General features: G+C 35.5%; 1 protein-coding gene across 2 annotated transcripts; it reads left to right on the top strand.

The window, feature by feature from the left end:
- The first annotated feature begins 1237 nt into the window (after window positions 1-1237).
- Window positions 1238-9939, top strand: PIP5K9 (phosphatidyl inositol monophosphate 5 kinase). 2 transcript variants are annotated; one of them, XM_085724757.1, is made up of 9 exons: window positions 1238-2121; window positions 2650-4014; window positions 4995-5162; window positions 5818-5983; window positions 6661-6771; window positions 7005-7192; window positions 7747-7892; window positions 8712-8877; window positions 9514-9939. In XM_085724757.1, the coding sequence occupies exons 2-9, from the start codon at window positions 2780-2782 to the stop codon at window positions 9785-9787; spliced, it is 2454 nt and encodes an 817-aa protein (XP_085580883.1). In that variant the 5' UTR covers window positions 1238-2121; window positions 2650-2779; the 3' UTR covers window positions 9788-9939. The 2 variants fall into 2 exon arrangements, with proteins under 2 accessions (XP_085580883.1, XP_085580877.1); XM_085724751.1 differs by having other exon boundaries at window positions 1238-1420.
- Window positions 9940-19393: the final 9454 nt, after the last annotated feature.

Consider the following 19393-nt stretch of genomic DNA (forward strand, 5'->3'; position numbering starts at 1 on the left):
GTCTCCAATAATCTAAATGTAAATTCACACATATTAAATGTAGAAAAAAATTTATTTTAAATTAGGGTCCCGACATAATAAATATGTTTATAATTATCGACATTTATGATTTGAAAGTAGAAATTTGGAGTGCTTCTCATCATCTTCATAATTGAGACAATTATTTTTTAATACGATTCACGATAAAAAAAGAAAAATGTGACTTAAAACTCAATATATACATATATATATATATATATATATATATATATATATTAGTTTTTCTTTCTTGTTTTTATGAAAATGATATAAATTATGTCATTGCCTCATGCATGATGACAAGGAGAACACGAGTTTTTACTTTTAAAAACAATATTTGTTAGAATTTAGAACATCCTCAATAAAGAATTACTTTTTTTAATATTTAAGTAGGTTTCATTTATTGATTCCAATGAAAGTAATATAAGTTCCATTTATGCAATAATTCATTTATAATTTTTCATGATAATACATTCTTTTTGACTCATATCCTACACTAATCCACCACTTGAAAAAAAAAAGTCTCACCATAACTCTATCATTTACCACTAACTCTATACGATTATATTTTAATATGAAAGAGTGTAAGAGGAATTAGTAAAGCTCTTTATACTCTCCTATTTTTCTCCCCTATTATCTATTTGGTATAGTGGATTATGAAACTAAATATCTTCCATTTGGATGCAATTAGAATTTCATATAACTTTTAAAGTGAAACTAAATTTTGATAATTTTCTCTTTATCCAATTTAGTCTTGGATATAAAATAAAAACTTATAAAATGAGTGTAAATTTTTACAATTTTCTCGTGATCTAATTTAGTCTTTGATAAAAAATAATACCAAATTATTCTTTAATATTTCTACACATAAAAAAAAATTAATCTCAATTTATTATAAAATAAAAACTAAATTGTTAAGGATTAATCCGATATTATTTTTTGTCACTCTAAATTTTTAAATATTAATCTACCATGTCCATGGTCCATCAATTTGATAGGTCCACCTATAACCCAATATCAATTCATAGTGTATTTTTGTAATATTTTTAGGAGCAAAGCAATATTATTAATAAATAATATCTTGTTGTAGTTCTTATATTTATACACAAGTATTTATTAATTTATTAGTAGAAAAATGTTGCTTGAAATTGGAATAAAGATCATCTCACAATCATCATCTTCTTCAATAATAAAAGACAAAGAACAAGTTAACTAGTTTAAGATCCGATTAGAATACAAAACGAAACGAAACTCATTGGAAAACGAGTAGCGAAATTTGGAGAGTAGTTGAAAACAAGCTTAGACTATAGCCAGCAAGCAAAAGAGCGTTGATAGTTTGATTTATTTACCCACCTACAACACTTGACTTTATTCTCATTCTTTCAACTTTCAATTCAACAAGGTTCTCTCTCCTCTCTTTCTCTCTCTATATATTCATATTCATCTCTTCATCTTCAATAATGTGTTATCATATTGAAATTGCATCTGTCTTATGCTTTCGAGTGAATTGATTCTGTAAAATTGATTGATTGATTCTGACAAAAAGTTAGTTGACGGTAAAGTGATTTATGTTTCCTGATTTAAACGACTTTAAAAATCAATTCTAAAATCAAAAGCTAAGGTTTCTAACTTTCAAGTCAAAATCAATTAAATTCTGGTGGTAAAATCAATTTTGACTCGTTCAAAAGTGAGTTGCAAATTTGCAATTTTAACTTCCGATCAATATAATGTGAATGCAATTTTTCAGAAAATGTTTTGTTGAACTATGAGTTTAGCAATTTTTGTGTTATGGGCGATGAAATTGAGCTGGCAATTATTGTTTCATTATGCAATAATGTTTGAAGTTTTGTTTGTTTCAATCATGACGGAGAAAATTTTAATTTTTCAATTATTTTTCTCTTTGTTGATATTTTCTGTAATTTTTTATGATTTTTCTTAACCGACTACTCTGTTTTTTATATACTGTATATTGCTTTACTTGCAATTGTTTATTACATAAAGTGATCTTTCATATATATTATGTATTTATATGTTATAAGTTGTTCAATATAAAGACTTTCAGGTTTATGGAAATCTAGTCAAGCTTCTCTCCTTCCATTTTGTGTATGATTATATTGTTTTTCTCCTTTTGGTTCTTATGATTTTTTTTTTTTTTTTTTTGATTTGATGATTTCTTTTGAAAGTTCAATTTCTTTTAGTTATGGTGGTGTCTGTGTAATTCCGTATCCGACACCGACACATATAATTACACTGAATTATGTGATTTTCTCAAATTATTAGCGGTGTCGGTGTGTCAGTGTTTGTGTGGCGTCCGATGTCCGTGTCCGTATCTGTGCTTCATAGATGTCGTGGTCTGTCATATTTACAATCGGCTTGGTTTGGTTCAAATTTTATACAAAAAACATGTAAATCCAACCCAACCCAAGCCGTGGGCTTTTGATCGCAATAGATTTAGTCAAAACCGAACCAAACTGGCCCACGAACAGCCGTACTTTAGTCTATGAAGCCCACTTATTTTCCTATCATCATCTTTGTTTATGCCTTTTTTTATATGATATGAATGGGATGTCTTATGTTTTGTGTAGTGACAAATTTCTGATTTGTTTCATTTTTTTAACTTTTCTTTTGTAGCCAAAAGGACAAAGTTTCAAGGGTCAATCACTTGGTAAGATTTCCTATCTGCAACCATTCTTGTCTTGTAGCTGTTGAGAATCCGGGATAGTTATAATTCTATAAGGAATTTTCCTTTTGATCATTATGCATGTCTGGCTCCGTGGCCACAGTTAGTAGTTTGGATCGAACACAATCTCTTGCTATCTTTTCTAACATAGACCCTATATCTATATTGACAAACGGCGAAGCTGGTCATTCCACTGAAATTGCTGGTTTTAGAGTAGGGGAACTCTCTCTTCCTAATGGCGAGTCATATTCCGGATCCCTTCTCGGCAACGTTCCCGAGGGTCAGGGTAAGTATGTATGGTCAGATGGTTGTGTATATGATGGTGAGTGGAGACGGGGGATGAGGAATGGATTTGGGAAAATACAATGGCCTTCTGGTGTGTTGTATGAAGGTGAATTCTCTGGTGGCTATATCCACGGTACAGGATCATATATTGGCCCAGAAAGTCTGACCTACAAAGGTCGATGGCGATTCAATCTTAAACATGGCCTAGGTTATCAAGTTTATCCAAATGGAGATATATTTGAAGGCTCTTGGATCCAAGGAAATCCTGAGGGGCCAGGCAAGTATACCTGGGCTAACGGAAATGTATATTTGGGAAATATGAAAGGTGGGACAATGTCAGGCAAAGGAACCCTTACCTGGGTAAGTGGAGACTCGTTTGAAGGAAGCTGGTTAAATGGTATGATGCATGGTCTTGGCGCATATACTTGGGGTGATGGGGGGTGCTATGTTGGGACATGGACACGGGGTCTTAAAGATGGCAAAGGAACCTTTTATCCAAAAGGAAGCTGTCTGCCATCTGCACAAGAAGTATATCTCAATGCATTGAGAAAAAGAGGGCTATTACCAGATTTGAGAAAACAGAATCAGGTGCATATTCATAACACTGCTTCAGTTGATATGGGAAATGCTAGATTTGGTGAGACCCGGAGAACAGGTGGTGTTCCGTCTGGCACAGAAAACCTGTTAAATCTGGATCAATCTCGCAGCAAGAATGTTTCTCTTGAAAGGCGGTGGAGTTTAGAGGTAGCTATTGAGAAAGTGATTGGTCATGATTCACAATTTGCTTCAACAGATTCAGTCTTCGCCGATGGAAATAAAGAGGTTAACGAAAAGATCCCCATTTTGGAGCGTGAATATATGCAAGGGGTATTAATAAGTGAGGTAGTCTTAAATAATAGTTTTGCATCACTTACTAGAAGAGCAAAGCAGCTTAAAAAAAAAATTGCCAAAGATATCAAAAGGCCCGGTGAACAAATTATTAAAGGCCACAGGAGTTATGATCTGATGCTTAGTTTGCAGCTCGGAATAAGGTAAAAGATACTGTCTTGGCTTTTTGCACAATCAAGCTGCTTTTGTTGTTTTCATTTATAACAGTGCTACTGCTACATGATTTTGCTTTCTACAAGTTTTTTTTTTTTTTTTTTTTATTGTTACGAACATAGAATTTTCAAGATGAATCCATGTTAGAAGGAGGTCATAATTTTCTTATGGGAATTTTCATATGGTCGTGTACATCTTTTCACTGATCAGATTATCAGACAGTTTTTATGTTCACGGAAATATTTTTTATTCTTCCTTGTTACCAACTGTCAAGAATAGAAGGGATGTAATGCCTCTTAAAGAGATTGAGGTTTTAGGTTTTCAATTTTCAGATTATTATCCTTTGAGCTATATTTTGCTTTGAAATCACTAAATTGTCACTCATGGGATTCAAGAAAAAAGAATGTGGATTACCCCTATATTTGTTTTTTAACCACAGAAAAGAAATGTGGTTATTGAAAATGGGAAAATCACAAACAAGCGAGCGTGAATAAAATATATCAGTTATAAAAAAAATTAACCATTAACAATTCAAGTTAATTAATCATCAAAATCAAACACGCTTTGAATATCAGTAATTATGGTTGAGTGCTAAATTGTATTATACTTTTTTTTTTTCTTCGGAAACTGTTTTATACTTTTTATATCAATGATTCATTTTATACCTTTTTCCCCCAAAAAGCAAGATATTCCATTTCATTTCCTATTGGCAATCACATAGCAACCGGAAGATGCGTTGCCTTAAGCAAACAAATACTATTTGCTTCTTTTTTGTATTTCACAATTGTTATAGTAGAACTAACACAGGTTTTCTTGATTCATTATTCCTATTAATGACATGAGGCAACCATATACAATGAAAGAACCAAATGTACCAAACTTTAGAAGAAATTAAGTTATTCTGGAATATCAATATTTGCTTTTGCATGGTTTTCTGTAAGTAACTTAAAAATGGGCTTCAAATGGCTAGGTATACTGTGGGAAAGATTACCCCCATACAGAGACGAGAAGTTCGAGCATCGGATTTTGGTGCCAAAGCAAGCTTTTGGATGAATTTTCCTAAAGAAGGTTCTCAATTGACACCTCCTCATCAGTCGGAGGATTTTAAATGGAAAGATTACTGCCCTATGGTGTTCAGGTTAGTTTAAACTTTTTTAGTCATGCTGTTTCTTTATATGACTGTTGCCTCATTCATCGACTCAGTAGGCATGCATTTTAAACCAATCCTTGCTTTACTAAATCACTACATGCCACTCTTATGGATTGGTTGACAGCATCAGGCTATATGTTCTATGTTCATCTGAATATAGTTTTTTCCTCTTAAAGTAACTACTGAATTTTAATCTTCCATATTGTTTCTATAATTTTCCTTAGTGTTCTGATATTAGAAATAGCAAAAACAGATGCACACACAATAAATTTTGTACATCTGATTTTGAATATCCATTTCAAATTGCAATACCTACTTGACAACTTAAGGTGAATACAAGAATGGAATAACTATTCAAAACTGACTCTTATTTGTGTAATTGATTATTAAGACATGTAGATTTCATGTTGGATTCTTGCTTCAACTACACAAATACCTCTAATGTATGATGTGATGTGTGAACTTCATAATATTGCAAAAAGAAAAAGAAATAAAGTAGATTTGGAAATTGACTATTCATTTTTTAGAATTGTTTTTGTATACATGGTAAGGAAACACTATTGCAGCCTCTGTTTTGCTCTCGTCTATTTCTTTCTTTCACCTTTCATATGCTTGTTATATATGACCTTGTGACCTTTTGCAGAAATTTGAGAGAGTTGTTCAAGATTGATGCTGCAGACTACATGATGTCCATTTGTGGAAATGATGCTTTGAGAGAACTATCGTCTCCAGGGAAAAGTGGTAGTGTCTTTTTCTTGTCTCAGGATGACCGTTTCATGATCAAGACACTGAGAAGATCAGAAGTAAAGGTGTGTTTATTTTGTGGTTCTTGTTCATTAGCACTTGTTGCAGTTGCAGATATTGATATACAAACTTCCTTGGAGGCTTGTTTTCAACTGGTTCTGTTCCATATTTCATTTTACCTGGGTGTTTTCTCCATGGTCCTTGGTTATCAATGACATACTTGCAAAAAGGGGCTGATGACATCATTGTGCTCAGAATGTTGTCAATTCAAATGTTAAACAAACTTCATAAATATATTAAGAAAACATTAAATAGTAATTACAATAATCATACATATAAATAACTTACCATCATTCTTACATAAGTTACGAGCCTGCTTCATTAACTTAAATGCAGTTTTTCATATGTACATGATCCGGATGTACCTACACACACACACACACACACACACACACATATCAAGAGGTCTTTGCAGACAGAAATAGGATGTCTTCAGTTTAATATTGTCTGCCTCATTAACTTGGATGATATTCTTTGTTTTTCTGTTTCTCTTTTCTCTTTGATAAAACTACTTTTTCAGTCCAAGAAGTTAGAATAGAAAATTGAGCTTTTAGCTCAGATTTTTTGAATTAACTTGTGGTGCATATGTTTAATAATGATATTTTAGTGTTCACATGTTCTTCTCTACTTTTCAGTTTTCGATGTAAAATAGAAAATGTAGTGACCATAATCTGAAATGTAGGTTCTTCTAAGAATGCTTCCAGATTATCATCATCATGTGAAGTCATATGAGAATACACTCGTTACAAAGTTTTTTGGTTTGCACAGGATTATACCTTCAAGTGGCCAAAAGGTAATGCTCGTTTATCTGCAATTGCGTCATTTTCTTGATTATTTATCAATTACTAATGCGACTTGCACATTAATTCATGCAAATCAGAAAGATCAAAATAATGAGAATTTTTATAAAGCACATGTACGACAGCAAATATTTGAACCTATCATTATTACATCTTCATGCCAAACAAAAAAATTATTTTCTTTAATTTGAAGACGAGCATTTATATATGATTTTCTATCTTGCAGTTCCGCTTTGTTGTAATGGGAAATATGTTCTGCACAGAATTGAGGATCCATAGAAGATTTGATTTAAAAGGTTCATCCCTTGGACGTTCTTCCGACAAGATAGAAATCGATGAGAATACCACTCTTAAAGATTTGGATTTGAACTACTGCTTTTACTTGGAGCCGTCTTGGCGGGAGTCTTTATTAAAGTAAGGGGCATTTACTAAATACTTTCTTAAATCATGTATTTCCATTGTAAGAAAATATTTTATTCCTAGGAACACAAAGAGGAGAAAGACAAATTACCCTCCTTCAACAAAGTAATTTAGAACAAAGCAAATAAAAATAGATATGTATTGTACTCCCTCCGGTCCTATATATAAGAAAATATTCTTTTTTTAGATACATTGAATAATTAATGTATCTCGTTTACAATGAAGACTAAATACATTGATTATTAAATGTATCTAAAAAAAGAATATTTTCTTATATATAGGACCGGAGGGAGTATATTATTAAATTTGTACATTTGAGGTAATGCAGCAGAATTCTCATCACATTTTTTTATACTGTATACAATGAACATGTAAAATATTTTAAGGACTAATGTCAATCTAATCTATTTATTCTTTCTTGCTAGAAATAGTAACCATTTGTTTGAATTTCAAGTTTTTCTGATGAGTAGCAAATTTTCACGATGTATAGTCCTGCAATGCTCAACTTCAAAACATGCATTTTACCTTTTACTCGTACTCTTGTGCAGGCAGATTGAGACTGACAGCAAGTTCTTGGAGGAACAGCACATAATGGACTATAGTCTTCTTCTAGGTGTTCATTATCGAGCTCCCCAGCAGCTGCGTCCTCCTGTTAGTATAAGTTCAGATGGTTTGGCAATGCTTGCAGAGGAAGGTATGTATTATTAATCAAGAAAGCTAATGTTTAGTAATTGGCCTTTATGTGATTGAAATTTATTTCTGGCAAAAATACTATTGTGTGTTTTACCTAAAGTTGGCATATATCATCGGTATAAAACTAATGATCTGTAAATGAGAGATATGACATTGTGTAATCAGCAGATGATATAAACACTGCTTATTTTGGTATTATTAGGTAGTTTAGATGATGAGATCTACGAGGGGGTATTCCAGAAAATCTTTCTTTTACATCATAAATTGACTAATGCCCATCTGACCTTTTTCACAAAAGCATTTTATTATCAATGATATGTGATGATTGTTTATTAACATGAGATGGATATGAATGGCTAAGTTTAGATTCCTGCTTGAAAAATGTTAGGAGCTATTTTTAGGACCAATGTTGTAAAATCTGGCCTGGACTTGGATGGTCCAAAAGGATAGCCAGGTCCTTTGCTGGTCCAATTAAACATGCTGATTGGTTTTCAGTCAAACCCTTTTAACTTAGCAGCACTGTCTTATTATGTCTTGCATTTTGGATTTGTTTTATATTGGTTTTTTTCCTTCTAACTGAAACGGGCAAATGAGCTCTTGAATTGAGTATTCGGTTGGTTGACATCCAATCAAAGTTTTACAATTATATGATGATTATGGACCACATCATTTTAGAAATTCTTATAGGCTTATCCGGTTATCTATAATTTGGTCTATCATTATTTTTAAAGTTTCAGCAATGACTTGTATTCTTGCATTTTGTTATAGCACTATAATTATGGAACTGATTAATTTTGAAAACTTCGATAATCAACTACAGACCCTCTAGAGGATGAAGTATATAACTATCCTCAAGGTCTTGTTCTGGTCCCTCGGGGAGCAGATGATGGTAGTGTTGTTGTCGGGTCACACATTAGAGGTAGCCGATTGCGAGCTTCAGCTGCTGGTGACGAGGAGGTGGATCTTCTTCTACCTGGTACTGCAAGGTAATTCTTCATGAGTTTAATGGTTGTGTTTTATGTTATTTATCACTTTTATCGTATTCGTAGTACTCCAGCTATCCTATTATTAGTGTGATCATAGCATTTACATATTCACAATCACTTTTATGTTCATAAAATACGGGCGGCTGTTTCTGGCATCTGGTGCAATACTCCAGTTGTTGGGAGAGTAGTTTATGTTCTGCTAGGGTGCTATCAGTTTAGATTGCAGAACAATTACTCTTGAAACGTAACTCATTCATCTTCTTTTTTAGAACAAAACCTCCATAGATTTTTGCCGTTCAAGCTCTCGTATATTTACTCGTCTTCTCTCCACATCCTCTAACTCCTAACACTAGTTGCACTCCTACTTTTAAATGTGTACATGTTGTATGATTGACACAATTTGACAGATGATCTAGTCATTACCAATGATTGCACCACACTTCTGCATGAAAAAAATTCTTGTTAATATCTCTTAATTGTTATCGTATGTGTGAAATGTTATTTGAAACAAACAATCTAGCTATTTCACTTGGGATTATATTGATTAAGGCAAAATTCTTCCCGTAGTGCACCATTAAATAGTTGCTAGAATATTATAGACTGAGGGTTTTTCTTTATTGTCAACTCGTTATGCAGACTTCAAATCCAGTTAGGTGTGAACATGCCAGCAAGGGCAGAGCAGATACCAGGAAAAGAGGAAACTCAAATGTTCCACGAGGCTTATGACGTCGTACTATACCTGGGTATCATTGATATATTGCAAGATTACAACATGACTAAGAGGATTGAACATGCGTATAAATCACTTCAGTTTGATTCGTTATCTATATCGGCGGTGGATCCTACATTCTACTCTCGTCGCTTCCTGGATTTTATCCAGAAAGTGTTCCCATCAAATGTGCCAGGATAAAGTTTGAGTAACTTCATCCAGATTATTTTTATTCAGAATTTGTGAACGGTCACATTGTCCCTTTTGTGCATGCATGCTTTGTAATTGTTGTAAACATGTTTTTCTTTTTTTTAATAAATATGCTAAATTTTGATATTTTTTTTTCGATTAAAGTTTTTAGTAAATATTTATTTAATTAAAGCAAATAATTTTCTGCCACTAACATGATTTTTTAAGTGGCGATATATGAAATAAGTTTTTACTTGCATGTTTGTTTCTATGGCAGAAAAGGCTTTTACCGTTGGGAATGGATTCTCAAAAAATGTTCTCATGTGTTTTTAATCTCACCATTCAACTTTTTTACTTTCAATTTTGATATTAAATAACGCATCTCGTCTTTTTCATTGAATGATGAGATTGATAACACATGAGAGGAAAACAATTAAAACGATGCATTCCCCTTAACTTGCGTCTAAGTAAAAACTAGTGTTTATTTGGGAGACTAATAAAGCAAAGATAATACTGCACGATTAGAATTTAGACAACTCTACAATTTGTTACTTTTATATTTTATTACATTGATTTGTCGGTTTTGTCTAACAAGCATAAGCAAAATTGTCTTGTACCATGCATAAATGTCATTCCACTATTTGATCGAAAAGTCATATCATATTTTATTTTATTTTATTTAATGGTGAGATATATTTATTCAATGGTAGAAATTAGGTTGTGTATAATGCAAGACATGTCACTTGTGCATCATAAAATTGACCTAATTAGACGTTGAGATGTAAGAAAAACCTTCTCCAACATCCATCCAAAACATGTTGATTGTGTGTAGCTGCACTAAAATCGTATGTCTATAGTATTGGCAAATTGATTCCAAACCTTATCATTTTTGTTGGAAACTTGTCAGTTAGTAACTCCCAGACAGTGGGAAAACTACAGAGATAATAATTGTTTTTAAACTAAGTTTATCTTTTTTTTGAAGGAAAACCAAGTTTATCTTATTACGTTAGATTTTCAACAAGGTTTATCTATTTATTTATTAATCAAACCAGAGAGATGAGGGACTCTTCACAATCATTGTGCATGAAAAACACCAATTAAATGACCAATTACCATCAACAATTTTTTTTTTTGTAGGAATCAACAAAAATACTATTAACAATTAACAAAGAAAAAGATGCAGAGTTCTTTGCATGCTACTAGATACATGTGCCCATCCCCCGTGAGCTTAGCTCAGTTGGTAGGAATAATGCATAATATATATATAAGGTCTGGAGTTCGAACTCCGGACAAAAAAAAAAAAAAAAAAATACATGTGCCCAAAGAAGAGATAAACTTTCTTGAATCAGAGCTGGAGGGTAGGATTTAAGGACGACCTACTCTTACCTGCTTAAAAGCAACTGCCCAGTATAACTCAAAAACATTTTTTTTATGAAAGTTGCCTTGAAAAAGGTCGAATGAAGTATAGTTTCGGATGAAAAAAAGCTGATCGTAATGTATCTTCCAATTGGTTTGTCTCATCGAAAGATATATTCAGATAAATTGAAGTGTTTTTGAACAAATATGTGAGGCTTATAAAGTAATTTCCTTTTTTTTATTGTCATGTCATGCATGTAGCCCACCCTGTTTTCATGCAACAAGCCCCGTTAGTTTTGATACATTCGGAAGTGTTATATTACTCGAAAATTAAATATATTAAATACATTCAAGTAGTTTATGTGACTAAAGAAAGGAGGGTATTCAGATAAATTGAAGTGTTTTTGAACAAATATGTGAGGCTTATAAAGTAATTTCCTTTTTTTTATTGTCATGTCATGCATGTAGCCCACCCTGTTTTCATGCAACAAGCCCCGTTAGTTTTGATACATTCGGAAGTGTTATATTACTCGAAAATTAAATATATTAAATACATTCAAGTAGTACATTCAAGTAGTTTATGTGACTAAAGAAAGGAGGGAAGAGAGAAATGAAATTAATTTCATCGAATTAAATACATTCAAGTAGTACATTCAAGTAGTTTATGTGACTAAAGAAAGGAGGGAAGAGAGAAATGAAATTAATTTCATCGAAATCCTTGTAAAGAATTTCATCGAAATCCTTGTAAAGCTTTGAATGTAAAGCTTTGAATATCATTGCTTGTTAACTAAATGGTTGAGCATAATTGATTTTTTTTGGTGGTGGCCGGGGTTCGAACCCCGAACCTTGCATATTTTTATGCATTGTTCATACCAACTGAGCTAAACTCACAAGGACGGTTGAACATAATTGATTAATGTGTTTTGAGTAAGTCGAAACATTCAAATAGCAGTCAATATTCAAATTTTAACTATATTTTTTGGAGAAAAATGTGTGGACCTATTTTTTTTATTTGTAATAACTTTTTTTTTTCTTCTAAAATTGTGGATCTATCCTTTTGGTTAACTCATACTTATATAATCCAAAGAAATTCACAAATTAAATTACTATGACTTCTTCTCCCTTTTTCCCATTAAAAAAAAAAGAAACAACTATGACTTCCTTTTTAGTATTACTCTTGATAGCTTTTACGTTTGGGGATCAACAAAATTTAGAGTTATGCTACTGATGAACAAAGAAAATAACAAAAAGAAAGAAGAAATAATAAAAACGACAATTTTCTTTTGTCTCCACAGAGGTAGCAACACCTCTTAAATAGGTAGGGTTTAGGTCATTAGACCTATGACAATATTGGGCCTGGCCCTTAAAGCTAAAAAAAAAAACAAAATAATTCGGCCCATATTACTTGAGGATGAAATCTCTGGTCCAAATAGGTTTGTTAGTGTTTCGCTTGGGATTTAGCCTTCTAACATTGTTGTCCGGTTCAGATGAAACCTTGAGCTCAAGGTTTGGGTCAGTTCCTTTGATGGGGAGAGGTCCACTAGAAGTATGTTGGGGCTGTGGCTTGATTAAATCCTGAGCATTGGTTGGGGTAGTAGGTGGATCGGATGGTGCAGGATGGGTGTAGGAAAGTGGAACGTTGGGGTTTGAAGTGTAGGGTCCCGAGGTCTGCTGTGCAGAGTTGGCAGGAGCATCGGACGAAGGAAATTGACTTGAGGAGATGGGATTTTGATCTTGTGGTGAGAGTGTCGCCAACGGTTTTGGTAAAACAGAGGAAATCTTGGTGGATAGTGGTTTCAAATTAGAAGTAGGAGTTAAAGTGTTTGGTTGGGTTTGGTGAGAAGACTCTTTCTGTCTTGACTCACCCTTCTCTCTTGTTTGTTGAAAAGTCATTTCTTCGTCTCCCTCTTTTGCTGTTGGATCTAGAAAAATGTTGGGTTCCAGTTCTTGTGGTATGGGTGTGAAGTGAGCCTCTGGGTTGTCACCATGGTAAGCTCTTAACTAAGATACATGGATAACCAGATATATCCTTGAGGACGGCGGCGGTTCCACCCAGAGGCGACGGCGCCGATACGGCAGCGGATTTTGAACGGTCCAAAATACCGTTTTGCCGGCTTGGGAGATATTCGACGTTGCACAGTCTACTAGCGATATGGCTGGACTCTGAAAATAACCGAATCACTAGGGGAAAAGGTACAGTCCCATCATTTTCTATTAGCTTAATCCTTCATTTTAGCCCTACTTCTACTCAAATTTTCTTTGATTGTGTTAAGAAGCTTTTGCCTTAGTTCCAGGGAATTGTCCAGATCTGTGAGTGTAGTTTGACCCTTAACATAGTTGAGGATGGTGGGAGGCGTGCGGCCATACAGAGCTTGGAATGGTGACATTTGAATGGAGGAGTGAAAAGAGGAGTTATACCAATATTCAGCAAGGTGGAGGTATTTGTACCATTTGTGAGGATGATCACTTGCAAAGCAACGAAGATATGTCTCTAGACTCCTGTTGACGACTTATGTTTGTCCGTCGGTCTTCGGGTGATAGGCCGAGCTGAATTTCAACGTCGTTCCCTGGACACGAAACAACTCTTTCCAGAAATTACTGAGGAAAATGGGGTCTCAATCGGAAATAACAGAGTTAGGGACACCGTGGAGTCTGCAAATTTCCGTGGAGAAGGGAAGTGCTAGGTCTCTTGCTGTAAACCAGGTAGGTGATGCAATAAAATGAACAAACTTTGTTAATCTGTCACAAATCACCCAAACAGCCGTATGGCCAAAAGAATTTGGTACATATGTGATAAAATCCATTGTTAAGTCTCCCCACACTTTATGTGGTGTTTCTAGAGCGTGTTGGCAAATGGAGCATTTTTGGACCCATTCTTTGACTGTATTGTGGAAGGTGCCTGCAAGTCGGGAGAAGGTTGGTTTTGCGCCGGAGTGTCCCGCTGTTGGTGATACATGAAATTCTGTCAAGAGAGAGTCTCTCCAACCTGGTAAGTTCGAAACATAGATACAGCTTTTGAAAAATAGCAGCCCATCTTTAAATGTATAGTCTGGGTTCGGGTTGCTTGGCTGATGAAGGTTAGTAAGTAATGCTTTGCCCTATGTATTTTGCAGATAGAAGTTGCGCAGTTCCTGAAGGATGTTGTGAACAGTAGTGGTGATAGCCATAAGGAGGGAACTGTCGTCCTCAGTGTATTTTGTGCTGAGCGCGTCGGCCACGAGGTTAGTTTTGCCTGGTTTATAGAAAATGTCAAAGCTGAAACCTTGCGATTTCGTTGCCTATTTATGTTATGGTGTTTGAATTGTTTGAGTGAGTAGCTCCTTAAGACTCTTCTGATCTGTGTATATGTAGAAATGTCTCCCAATCAGTTACTGGCACCACTTCTGAACCGCTTCAGTTATTGCAAAGAGCTCTTGGATATAGACAAATGATTTTTGCATGTGGTTGCACATTTTCCTGCTGAAGAAAGCTAAGGGATGCCCTTCCTGTGAGAGAACAACCCCTATGGCCACAACGGGCGCGTCAGTTTTGATGGTGAAAGTCTTCATGAAATCCAGAAGAACCAAGACGGGTGTAGTTGTCATAGCTGTTTTTAATGTAGCAAAAGATGTATCTGCTTGTATATTCCATGTAAATCGTGTACCCTTTAACAAATCTGTGAGTGGCGCGGCGATAGTTGTATATTTTCGAACAAAGCGTTGGTAAAATCCAATTAGGCCTAGGAATCCGCGGAGAGCTGTGAGAGAGTTTGACACCAGCCAATTTAAAATTACTGCAATGTTTTTCGGGTCCGGTGTTACCTCGTCGAGTGAAATTACGTGACCCAAATATTCCACTTGCGAAACTGCAAAAATACACTTTGACAGCTTTGCAAAAAATTGGTTTTCATGCAACAGATTTAAAACCAGCTGTAAATGAGAAATATGGTCAGAGAGGGAATTACCAAAAATGAGAATATAATCAAAGAAAACTAAAACAAATTTGCGCAAAAATGGACAAAATAAATCATTCATAGTTGACTGAAAGATAGAAGGAGCATTAGTTAAACCAAAAGGCATAACTAAAAACTCATAATGACCATCAAAAGTGCGAAATGCCAATTTGTGAGTTTCACTTGGCATAACTTGAATCTGATGATATCCCGAACGTAAATCTATCTTGGTGAAAACAGTAGTTGATCCCAATTCATCCAATAATTCATCGATAGTTGGTATAGGGAAACGATCGCGAATTGTCACCGCATTTAAGGCTCTATAGTCGATGCAAAAACACCATGAACCCTCTTTTTTGGGACCAATAACATAGGGGAAGAGTACGGGCCGTTACTAGGTATGATAATTCCATCCTTGAGCATGTTATGGATGATAACGGTCATGGCTTCTTTTTGAGAGTGAGGGTAACGGTATGGTTTGACGTTGATTGAGGCGGTGTTAGATTGTATAGGGATGTGGTGATCACGAGGGCGAGATGGGGGAAGTCCCTGTGGGGTTTGAAACACGGATGGATATTGTTGAAGTAGTTGTTTTATGGCTAGTGGGATGGTTTCGGGTAGTTATGGAGGCGAGGGAATGTTGGTCTCAAGTTGGGGTGTAGGGGTGCAAGTGAGTAGGTGCATGGAGGCTATAGAATTGGTACGAAGTAGGTGGTATATGTGGTGTAGTGTGGATGGTGATGGTTGGCTGTTACCGTCTCCTTTGAGGGTAACTACGATGTTTTGTTGTGCCAAAGAGATGGATGGTATTGTAAAATCCGCATCAATTTTGCCTAATGTTTTAAGCCATTCCATACCCAATACAACGTATGCGCCTTCTACGGGGAAGAGATATATTGGAATGTGAAATGGTTTATTTTGGAGAGTGATGGGGACGTTTGGGCAGAAGCCTGAGCAGTGAATGTGGGATCCATTGCCCACCATGACTGAAAACTTGGGCGTTGTGGTGTGTGGTATTCGAAAGTGATGTGCGATTCGGGGTTGTAATATGTTGTGGGTGCTACCAGTTTCGATGAGAACGGACACGGTTAGGCCATAAAGATTACCTTTGAATTTAAGTGTTTTGGGTGAGGTGCGGCCCGTAAGAGCTTGGGGGAAAGGTGAAAATATGTGGGTTCAGTCTCGTCTTTGGTTGTGGTATCATCCAGAGGTTCAACAAACTCTTCATCCGGGTCGAGGATGAGTAAAAGATATCTTCTCGTGGCACAACGATGACCCATGATGTACTTCTCATCACAATTGTAACAAAGGCCTTGGGCTCACCTTTATTGCATTTGGGTTGCGGTTAGACGACGAATTGGGAATTTAGGGCTTTGTGTTGCGAGTTGTGTACTTTGTGGGGGATGGATTGGGCTTAGGGGGTATTGGGAGAGTGGAGGTATGTTTGGGGCCTGGATGAGGAAGAGTAGTGGCTGGTGGAGTGTAGGCTCTTGAGGATTTTGCTTTGGAGTCTTTAATTTTTGATTCGATAAGTTTTACAAGGCCTATAGCCAGCTCATGTCGAATTTCGGGAATGAGTCCCGAGACAAAACAATTTAATAATGCCTCCGGTGGTAACCCTATTACGCAACTTTTCGAATTGGGTTTGGTAATCCGTAACGGAGGTATATTGACGTAGCTTGAAGAGTTGGGCTTGGTGATTTTCATAAGTGGAAGGTCCAAACATAAGTTCCAAAGCTTTGGAGAATGAAGTCCAATCAAAAATTTGATTATTTTGGTACATCCACTTATACCAACTTAGGGCATCACCTTTAATGTAAAAGGAAGCCAAGGATAAACGGTTTTCACTAGGTATGTTGTAGAATGAAAAAAATTGCTCGGCTTGAAATACCCAATCTAGAGGCTTGGTAGCATCAAAGGGGTGAAGCTCAATCTTGGGGGTGCGGAAAGTCTGTTGAAATTGAGTTTGTGGGGTTGAATTTGTATATGGGCTTTGTTGAGTTGTGGCGTAAGAAGGATTTTGTGGCTGGAATGTACCGCGGGGTATACTGTTGTGAGTCGTTGGAGGGTGTGTGTAAAGTAGTGGTTGTTGAAGGGGAAAAGTATGGGTGATAGGTTGTGGTTGTGGAGTGTACAGTGTAACACCCTATTTCTATTAAAGCGATAAAACACGCGAATATAAAAAATATTCAAGAAACAGACGCTATGTCTAACGCAAAAATCCAAACAGACATGCATATATATAAAATATCTCAACCGTCGCAGCGGAGCAAAACACAAACTCCACACATACATGTCATGGCCAAAATACATCAACGTAAAATCCTCCAAGTCCTAAACACATGGACAAATAAACCAGAATCAAAAATAGACCTAAGACACCAGCCTAATCAGAGCCCGTCCTAGACTCTAAGACTTGACAGCGGAGAAAGCTCCCGCCATCCAAACATCCACCAAGCAAACTCACCAAGCAACTAATCCTGCACAGCGTCTACCCATCCATACAGACAGGTAGGCGGCAAAAACCACTGGGGGTAAGCATTACATTAATCATAATCAATAAACAATAATTAACATAATTAATTCAATTCAATTCTCAATTAGATTACATGAACAATTAACTCCCATGATTACATTCATGCAACAACTCAAGTATCACAACTAGCATTTATCGACCCATTCATCACTAACCACATCATTCACATGCCACAACAACATCATTATAATATGCAATGCGCCTAGACTCGACACGTATATGCATGTGGTACCAAATCTCCTCAAGGTCGTCACCCATGATGCAACAAAAACATCATATGTAAGAGAACACCTCCTCTCTTACAATTCACGTATGTAAAAGTACACCTCCTCTTTTACATTTCACATATGACTCGATATGATTATGATGCATGGACATACAACAACGACTCGATAATGCACCATTTAACCGTAACAACGACAATGTAAAAGTAAACCTCCAATTACATTGACTATCTCAACAACATTGCATTATCAAGTATACACGTCCACACATTCAACAATCACAATTCACGTATGAGTCATCATCACATAAATCATCATCAACTACACAATATCCTACAACAATTCCACATACTTCTCATAAACCAAGCAAAGTGGAATAATACAACATTTAGGATAAACATCATATTCAACCTTCCACAACCAGTCATATATCCTCAATTAATCATATAAAGTCATTCACAAAAGATCTACAAGGTAATTGGCCCAAAGGAACCATTTTCAACAAAATTCGTCTATCTTATCTCGTTTTCAAAATAATTGAAATTATTGAACCAAAACAAGTAAATAAGATTCAATGCCTCAACTAAGTACACCTCTAGGCCACATGTGAGTGCAGTAGAGGATACTTTGGCGTTTCACCGGCCAAATGTGACGAAATCATAAAAACTCGAAGTTCGTCTCACATTTTAAGGAATTTTCCATTTTCAAATCAAAACAAGCTAGGTCCACTACATCACAGTTTAGGAACCATTTAAACACTTTAAATGAACTCATAAAACATAAGTTTGAAGTTAGGAAACAATCCACAAGGTTTGGGTCGACTTAGGAATAGTTATGCGGAACTTTCGTAAAATTTACTAAGAGTATTTTCCTCATAACTTAAAAACCAAAAATCATTTCCACGCCAAACCAAAGCCTTTGGAAAGATAACAAGATTATCTAAAACTTTCATGTTTAAACAAAAACCCAAATCAAAACAGAAATGAGGGAAAAAGGCGCAAGAACGCAAAACAGGGGGTGCTGCCCTGTGTAACTCGCCGTTGCGAGTAACTTTACTCGCGAGGCGAGTAAGCTCCAGGGAGCCCTCCTTGCTCGCGTCCAACTCGCCTCGCGAGCACGGTGGCGAGTTGTGACAGTTCAGTTTCGGGAAAACCTCCATTTTCACCCCAAAACCCCAATTTTGACTTCTCAATGCCCAAATTTGATCCCAAGGCTTGTCTAAACATTTCCAAACTTAAAAAGACACTCTAATTGATATAAAATTTGACCCAAAACATTCTCCCAACAAAATTCACCATTTGACCCATTTCATAAAACTTCAAAAATAACAACACAAGTCATCACAAGCTCAAGGATTATGATTACCCAAGGTTCCATTCATCAATAACAACACCTCACAACATCAACAACAACAACTAATCATGAATTCATCACAATTCATCAACAACAACATCTCATATCAACAATTTTTGGGTAAAACACAAAGCATACATATGTACATGATTTAAGCTTGCAATTTCATCATCAACAACTCAATTAGCATTCAATTTACATACACAAACATTGCATCA

Source organism: Medicago sativa, chromosome 1 (genome assembly GCF_051527215.1).
Source record: "Medicago sativa cultivar Bolivia chromosome 1, Bolivia_mono, whole genome shotgun sequence".
Lineage (NCBI taxonomy): Eukaryota > Viridiplantae > Streptophyta > Magnoliopsida > Fabales > Fabaceae > Medicago > Medicago sativa.